This window comes from Vombatus ursinus, unplaced genomic scaffold, assembly GCF_900497805.2.
Source record: "Vombatus ursinus unplaced genomic scaffold, bare-nosed wombat genome assembly UNPS02014798.1, whole genome shotgun sequence".
Classification (NCBI taxonomy): domain Eukaryota; kingdom Metazoa; phylum Chordata; class Mammalia; order Diprotodontia; family Vombatidae; genus Vombatus; species Vombatus ursinus.
Window position 1 is genome coordinate 61,855,598 of NW_020954576.1, and position 9,113 is coordinate 61,864,710.

The 9,113-nt window shown below is 40.2% G+C and overlaps 1 protein-coding gene across 1 annotated transcript in view; it reads right to left on the reverse strand.

The window, feature by feature from the left end:
* LOC114049455 (pecanex-like protein 2) overlaps nucleotides 1-9,113 on the reverse strand; it is a 369,169-nt gene that overhangs the window by 13,754 nt on the left and 346,302 nt on the right. Inside the window, exons 30-33 of the mRNA XM_027870706.1 lie at nucleotides 7,810-7,954; nucleotides 6,989-7,219; nucleotides 1,366-1,640; nucleotides 497-684 (exon numbers count right to left, since the gene is read on the reverse strand). Of these exons, the coding sequence (XP_027726507.1) occupies nucleotides 497-684; nucleotides 1,366-1,640; nucleotides 6,989-7,219; nucleotides 7,810-7,954 (839 nt within the window). The remainder of the gene's footprint in view (nucleotides 1-496; nucleotides 685-1,365; nucleotides 1,641-6,988; nucleotides 7,220-7,809; nucleotides 7,955-9,113) is intronic.

Here is a 9,113-nt window from a genome sequence, read left to right on the forward strand (position 1 = left end):
ATGAATTTGTCATACCATTGCATTTTAGAGCTAAAATTAGGGATAGGCAAAGTGGGCAGCTGCTCAAGCTGAATCTTATGGGAAGAGGGGTTAGGGGAGAAATGAAGGGTATTTTAAAATACTGAGTTCTTTTAAATGCATACCACCGGGTGGCCCAGTTCTGGAAGAAGGCTCACCAAATCCCCCCATGAAGGGTGGCAGTAGACAGAGTCTTTGGCACATATTCCTAGAACTCGGACCCTTTGGGCCAGTTCACCTGTTCTAGCCTTTCCTCCCCATACTTTACGTGCTGCGTCACATAGGTATCAGTCAATTAATCAATCACCAAGCATTTATCAAGCACCTGGATACCAGGATCAGTGCTAAGTGCTAGGGATACAAAGAGAAAAAAAAAAATTCAGTCACTCTCCTCAAGGAGCAGTTTTCCAAGAACAGAGGGCACCTTCTGGGGACTCAGCAAGCCTTCAGCTTAGGAGGCTACTTCTGTTTAACCTACCTGGCCTGTATGTACCACCTTGAGAAGAAAACCGAAGCTGGGAGATTTCTTTCCTCGGTTGCTCCACGCTGTTTTCCTGACTTGAACTGCTCGAGCCGCTGCTGCTCCCTGCTGATGTAACTCCTCCACTGTCCACTTCTTCAATGTTGCCTCCACTGTGCTGGCTGGCATTGCAGTCCTTGCGCATTCTGTGAACACAGGAGATGCTTCATCAAATTCTCACTAGGATTCCTGTACCGGAAATTCTGCTCAGCAACCAAGCTCGAGGTAACTATTGATCCCCTTCACCATGTGTAGGAGGTTAATAATGCAAGTGGGAATGTCCTGAGATATTCCTGATTCCCACCTTAGTGATTTTGTAGAGGATGAAACTTCACTGGGCTGAATCAGCAGTAGTCTTTCACCTCTGCCCATCCCCTAATTAAAAGCCTGGAGAAAAGCAGTATGCACACACAACTCCTTAGAATTCATTCGAAGGAACCCAGAGTAGGAAGATAAGGTTTATATAACTGCCAGGGCCATGCTGAGGGAGGTCAGGCCTGGCTTTCTGTAAGGTATGTGGGACAATTACTCATAAAGATCCCCAGGCTCTGAAGCTCTGTGGGAACCGAAGACAGATTCTCAGCTTCTGTAACTTTGAGAAATAGCCATCTTCTCAGCTGGGTAAGAATTGCCCTCATTTCCCCATCTCAGACAGTGGGCCCAAGCCTGTTTGCTATTTTCTGTGTACACCTTTGTGTGTAATAGCTTGAATCACAAGATGAAACTGATTCACGGTGGAATTTAAAGTCTGAGCAATTTGTGGTTTCTGCAGCATCCACTTGGATGCAGGGTTTTTTGTTTTTTGTTTTTTTCATTGGAAAACCTACCTTAACCACTTGTTTAGGAACCAGGACTTAATGTTGTCCAAGCTGATAGGTCCACCCCAAACGTTTCTCATCTGGCTGTGGGTCCCCAGGTAGGATGTAGTTAAGGGAGAAACGTACATGGGGTATCCTAGGGGCTGATCACAGGAGGAATTGATCAAGTTCCTTAGGACTTGCTTATTATTCTGGATACTGCCTCTCTCTGGATTACGGTTACGTAGGAATATGAGCTCTTGCTGTTGGCCAGCCCAGAGTCCTCGGACACATTCCTTGTTAACCTACAGGCCAGGGTCAGATCAGGGAAAAAAAGCAGATGGATTCTCAAGTCAGGACTTCCATTTTAACTCATGTAAGAGACAATATGGTGTACAGTAGATAAAGGTGGGCTTAAAGTCAAATAAAATGTAGAGCTACAAAAGACCATGCGGTTAGATGGAGCAGTATATAAGAATGCTAAACCAGACACCAGAAAGATCTGAGTTCAAATCCAGCCTCAGAGACTTACTAGCTTTGTGAGCTTGGGCAAGTCACTTAACTTCTCTTTGTCTCATTTTCCTCATCTGTAAGATAAGGCTAATAAAAACATCTGTCTAATAGGATTGTTGTGAAGATCAAATGAAATAATATTTGTAAGCACTCTCCAAACTTTAAACTGCCTTGTAAATGATTATTTATTCATTTATTCATTCATTTATCTATTTATTTATTTATCCATATGTAGCCCAACCCTCTCAGCTTACAGATGAGGAAACTGAAAGAGACTAGGCCACACAGCTGACAGGGCCTGAACCCAGGTCCCCAGACTCTAGATACAGAGTTCTTTCTGTGCCATGATAATATCTCCCAAATCAGAAGACCTAGGTTTGAATATAACCTTATTACACACTTGCTATGTCTATGACTCTGGTCAAGTCATTAAGGACTGAAAGCCCTGAGCTTTCCTATCTGTAAAATGGGGATAATTACATTTGTACTACCAACTTTGAGGAGTTATTGTGAGGAAGGTGTTTTCTAAACTTTAAAGCACTTACAGATGTTAATTATTATTCATGGAAAGGGAGTAGGGCTCAAAAGGCAAGAGCATCCCAGCCCTAGAAGATGGGGACACACAAGTGAAACCAAGAGGAAATGGGATTATATTGCAATATGTGAGATAATGGTTCCATGAAAGGAAGTATTTTCTGGCAGTAAGGGTTTCCAGGCCCAGGAATGGCTTATTTCTTTCTCTGGAGTCTTTAGCTATAGATATAGTCACAAAGAAAGAGGAAAAGGACCCATACATACAAAAATATTTATAGTAGCTATTTTTGTAATGGCAAAGAATTGGAAATTGAGTGGGTGTCCCTCAGAGAAGAGCTGAACAAATTATGATATATGACTGTAATGGGATACTATTGTGTTATAAAAAATAATGAAAAGCATAGCTTCAGAGAGAACTGGGAAGACTTGTATGAACTGATTCAGAGTGAAGTAAACAGAAACAAGAGAACAATTTATACAATAACAACAATACTATACAGATAACTTTGAAAGGATTTGGAACTCTGAGAAATGCAATGACAAACCACAATTCTAGAGGACTGATAAAACATGCTACCCACCTCCTGACAGAGAGGTTATGGACTTGGGATAAAGAATGAGACACAGATTTTTTGAGCATGAGCAGTGTGGGAATTTGTTTTGTTTGACTATGCACATTTGCTACGAGGGTTTTGTTTTTCTTTTCTTTCCAGGGGAAGTAAGAGGGAGAAAAAAATAGATTTGTGTTAATTGAAAAAATCAAATTTAATTTAAAAAATAGATTTATATCTACTTGGAATTGCCAAAGCAATAAGATTCCATGAGACAAACCAACATCTAACTGATCTGTATTACTCCCTTTAGATATGTGCTATTTTCTCTAACTTTTTTTTATTATTTAGTATTTTATTTTTTCCCCAGTTACATGTAAAAACAATTTTTAACATTCATTTTTAAAACTTTTAGTTTAAAATTCTCTCTCTTCCTCCCTCCACACCCCACTCATTGAGAAGGCAAGCAATTAGGTACAGGTTATACATGAGTAATCATGTGAAACATATCCATAATAGTCATGTTGTGAAAGAAAACATAGACCAAAACAAAAAAACAAAAACCTCAAGAAAAATAAAGTAAAAAATAGTGTGCTTCAATCTGCATTCAGACACCATCAGTTCTTTCTCTGGAGATGGATTGCATTTTTCATCATAATGCCCTCAGAGTTGTCTTGGATCGCTGTATTGCTGAGAATAGCTAAGTCATTCACAGCTGATCATCTTATAATATTGCTGTTACTTTGTACACAGTACATTTCACTTTGCATCAGCTCATGTAAGTCTTTCCAGGTTTTTTCTGAGAGCATCCTGCTCATCATTCCTTATAGTACAATAGAATTCTATCATAATCACATACCACAACTTGTTCAACCATTCCCCAATTGATGGGCATCCCCTCAATTTCCAATTCTTTGCCCCCAGAAAAGAACTTCTATAAATATTTTGTACATGTAAGTTCTTTTCCTTTTTGTTTTTTATCTTTTTTGGGATACAGACCTAGTAGTGGTATTGCTAGGTCAAAAGGTATGCATGCTCTTATAGCCCTTTTGGCATGGTTCCAAATTGTTCTGCAGAATGGTTGGATCAGTTCACAGCTCCACCAAGAGTGCATTAACATCTCATTTTCCCCATATCCTCTCCAATATTTGTCATTTACCTTTTCTGTCCTATTAGCCAGTCTAACAGGTATGAGGTAGTACCTCAGAATTGTTTTAATTTGCATTTCTAATTAATAGTGAGAGTATTTTTTCATATGGCTATAGATAGCTTTGATTGCTTCATCTGAAAACTGATCATATCTTTTTATCATTTATCAATTGGGGAATGGCTCTTATTTTTTTATAAATTTGACTCAGTTCTCTATATGTTTGAGAAATGAAACCTTTGTCAGAGAAACTTGCTTCAAAATTTTTTTCACAGTCACTATTGCTAACTATTTTCCTCCATCCTATCCCCCTCCCCTGTTTATTATATTCTCTCTCTCCTTTAACCCTTAACCTTCTCAAAAGTGTTTTGCTTCTGATTACTTCATCCCCCAATCTGCTGTCCCTTCTATCATCCTCCCTTTCTTCTATCCCTTTCCTCTCCTACTTTCCTGTAGGGTGAGACAGATTTCTATACTCAATTGTGTATGTTATTCCCTCTTTGAGCCAACTCTGATGAGAGTAAGGTTCCCTCACTCCTCCTTACCTCCCCCCTCTTTTCCTCTCCACTGTAAAAGTTTATTCTTTCCTCTTTTATGTGAGATAATTTACCCTATTCTACCTCTCCCAGTACATTCCTCTCTCTCCCTCCTTAATTTTATTTTTTAGGTATCATCCCTTAATATTCAACTCACACCTGTGCCCTCTGTCTATATAAGTATGGTCTTTGTACTGTAAAATTTGGATTCAGTTAAAAGGCCACACTTAGCCATTTAGAAGGCCACATGTGGCCTTAAGGCTGCAGGTTCCCGATCCCTGGTCTAGACTCTTTTTTTGATCATGGCTTTCAGGTAATCCAATAATTTTTAAATTATCTCTCCTGAATCTATTTTCCAAGTCAGTTGTTTTTCCAATTAGATATTTTACATTGTCTTCTATTTTTTCATTCTTTTGGTTTTGTTTGTTTCTCATAAAGTCATTAGCTTCTATTTGCTCCATTCTAATTTTCAAGGGATTATTTTTTTTCAATGAGATTTTGGATCTCCTTTTCCATTTGGCCAGTTTTGTTTTTTAAGGCATTCTTCTCCTCATGGGCTTTCTGGACCTCTTTTGCCTTTTGGCCTAGTATGTTTTTTTTTAAGGTATTATTTTCTTCAGTATTTTTTGGTGTCTCCTTTACCAAGCTGTTGACTTGTTTTTCTTGCATCACTCTCATTTCTCTTCCCAATTTTTCCTCTACCTCTCTTACTTGATTTTCAAAATCCTTTTTGAGTTCTTCCATTGCCTGAGACCAATTCATATTTTCCCTTGGAGGCTTTAGATGTAGAAGCTTTGACTTAGTTGTCTACTTCTGAGTATGTGTTTTGATCTTCCTTGTCACCATAGTAACTTCCTTATGGTCAGAGATTTTTTTTCCCATTGATTGCTCCTTTTCCTAACCTATCGCTTGACTTTTATCTCTTTGTTACAGTAGGAGTCTCCTTCCAGGGTGGAGAGAGCACTGTCCCAAGCTTCAGGGTTTTTGTGCAACTGTTTTCAGAGATACTTCTAGGGACCTGTAAGTTTTCAGTCCTTCCGGGGTGGTGTGAGCTAAGGAGAGGTGTTTACTGCTTTCCTGGCCTGTGCTCTGGTCTGTGAATGATCACAAGTGCTCTTCTCTGCCCCAGAAATGAGGAGGGTCCCTGCTCCACTGCTGCTGCAGAATGTGCTATGCTAGTGCTCCTCCTCGCCCTGGGACTGCCGCCCGGGACTGTGACCTGGATTTGAGTATGGGCAAAGCAACAGAGTCCTGCCTCGGTGCCAGCAAAGAGAACCCTGTAAACTTCTGACTAGTTATTCAACCCCTTTACCATCTGAGGGCTGAGAGCTCCAGAAGCAGCCACTGCTGCTGCCACCGCCGATTCAGTCACTCCCAAGGCCCGCGCCTGGTTTGCTGCGGCCAGAGCTGTGCTGGTGTGGCCTGCACTAGGCTGTGTTCCTCTCTCACCTTCATGTAACAGGCCTTTCCTGCTGACCTCCCAAGTTGTCTTGAGCTGGAAATTTGTCTCACTCTGTCTTTTTGTAGGTTCTGCTGCTCTAGAATTTGTTAAGAGTCATTTTTTAAAGGTATTTGGAGGGGTTTGGGGGAGATCTTAGGCAAGTTCATGCCTTTACTCTGCTATCTTGGTTCTGCCCTTTCTCTAACTTCTTGCTAACTTCAGCTAACTTGCGTGAACTCATTTTCCTGTCTCCTACCAAGCTCTTGCATTTACTTAACCCATGAATGCTGACTTACTTGTCATGCATTTGTATTGTTCTATTATAGCACAACTTGAAGTATTCCTTCATTATTAATTAGTCCCCAGTCATAGACACAAGTATGTCCCATGCCCTTCCTGTGGTGTAGGCATTCAACAGAACACTTTCATGCTACTTCCTTGAATAAGACATAGCTTTTTGTTTTCGTTTTATGGTGATGGCATGCTTGGCACTCTCCCTCCTTGCTCTACTGCTTTGGCATTAGCATGGACACAGATAGATATGGTCTAAATGTAGCATGGGCTATGAAATAGAGAGAGATGGACTAAGTGACTTCCACAAGTACCTTCTTAATCAAGCAATCAACAAACATTTATGAAACCCCTACTATATGCCACAAACTGTTTAAGGTTCTGGGGATACAAATACAAAAGTTAAACAATTCCTTAAGGAGTTTACAATCTAGTCAGTGGTTCTGAAAGGTATCAAATGATATTTAAAATAAAGGAACTCCACCTTGTCACCCTAGTCTGTTGATTAGCAAATGCTCATTTAGAAACAAATGACTGAAATGGCATATGGATTCAGCAAGATGGCACCAACAATCAATCTGCATCTCCTTGTCTACACCCAAAAATAAGAAATGGATTTTCAAAGCAAATCCTACTGTACCTTGATCACCTTGAAGCTCAGGTAGCTTTTGTGTAGCATGATAACCTTATATTCATCGGTGCCTTCATCTACCACATGCCTCAGGGTGAGAAGCTCCTCTTTGTTGGACAGGACAGCACTCCTCCATGCAGGATCTCCTTCATGGCAAATCACCACCTTTTTCTCAAAGGATTGAATGGCTTCATAAAGGATCACAGGGTCTTCATATTCATCTAGACATGTGAACTGATCCTGAAAAAATAAAATCCACCCAGAGGCTTAATTAGAACTTGAACTTCTAGTCTTGCTTAACAGAGCCCCATCCCCTAACAATGAATTGATCACCAAATCCACATTTCTTCCTTTGTTCTCTTCTTTGTACCACAGGCTCCAGGCAGGTGTTACTTTGTCAACATCTGGGATGTATTTCATGAGATTGGTGATTTTTTACTTCTTCTGTGCACTGGGAAGGCATTTGACTAAGATCCACATGCATTTCCCGATGTAGTCTGGATAACTTTGGCCTCTTTTGGAATATCACCACCCCACTGCAGTTACCACCCAATGTCAGCTTCCCTTTAGCGAAAAAGCAACAGCCACAACAACAAAAACAAGTAGATGAAGGGGTTGGGAAATTAACCCTATGAAGTGGAATTCAACTACATAAGTAAACTAAATAACAAATCCATGGAGTGAAAGAGGTGATGCCTTCTCTTAAAGAACAGGGGTCTTTCCTTCAATTCTCTACTTTTACTATTGCCTTTCTTTTCTTTTCTTTTTTTTTTTTTCATTAATGGTGTCAGGGAGAATCACAGTTGTAAGTGGTTAACAAAGACACATACCTGATGAAGCTTTAAAGACATCCTGATCGCTGGGGCGACAACTTTATGCAGCAGATCCATGTCAGCAAACACCCATTCATCTCTTGATGTTATTCTAAAGTCACCTTTGAACAGGGCATGGAGACCATACAGAAAGGAGTCTAGGCTGTAAAACAATGTTGTTCCTTATTTTCAACACAGAGTGGAAAAGGCTTGGAGGAAGCCAGTTATTTCAAAGAAGATTTTTCTTCTCATTTGTCTTTGTCAAAATCTTAGTGTCATTGTCTTAGCATGAGTTAAAGAACTGGAAATACTACAAGCTATTCCATTGGGTCAAGATGACTGGCCCCTGATTCACAGCATCATGCCAGACTCCCAGAGACCACAAGTCTTTTTCCTGTCCTCATATCAAATAATGAGTATTACACTGTTGTAATCATTTTTATTGATTTTTTGAGCCACGGAACCGTCTGTCTGATTGATGTTATATTAGAGAACACAGAAAGCATTTTTGGTCAGAACACTCATTTGTTAATGCTGTTCATGGCTAACCATTTGGGGATCCAGCCTACAGTGCCAAGAAAATAAAGAAACCAGCTTATCTCAATGTTGACAACAGTCACAACCAGCAACTTGGCCCTTGTAGACAGCACTCTTGTATCTAGGGGGCTAGTGATGCGGTCTGTGTTATCCAGGGTCATTTATCTCCCTGGCTTCTAGATGTCATTGAGAGTTATGTCACTACTCCATGAGGACGGGGACTATTTTTTATTTTGTTTTTGTCTTTGTAGCCACATTGTGCCTTGCACGTAGAAGATGTTTCATAAACGTTTGTTGAAATAAATTAAATTGAACTGAATTAAAGATGAGATGCAGAATGGTACAGTGGAAATAATGCTAAGTCTAGAGTCAGGGGTCTTAGTCTTGCCTCCAATGCTTGTGTGACTTTGGGCAAATCACCAAATCCAGTGGGTCTCAGTTTCCTCATCTGTAAAATAAAGAGATGGGACTAGATGGCCTCTGAGATTTTCCCGGTTTTAGTTCTATGACCCTATGTCACTCTACTGGAGTATGGGCTAGGGAAATAAAGGAAAATGAAAAAAAAATTCTAATCATCAGTAGCTTTGGTAAGTGTTGTGGTGGAAGAGGAAGTCAAAACTAGTGATGGACATGATCTTTGGGAATTATCTGTATTCTTCAATTATCCATGCCCCCCCTTCTCCTTATTTGCTACAAACACATGATCACCTTCTACACGTAGGACGAAAGCTTCCGTTAAGTGAGCTTTCTCTCAGTATCTGGGCTGCTCTTCCTCTCCTCCCCAA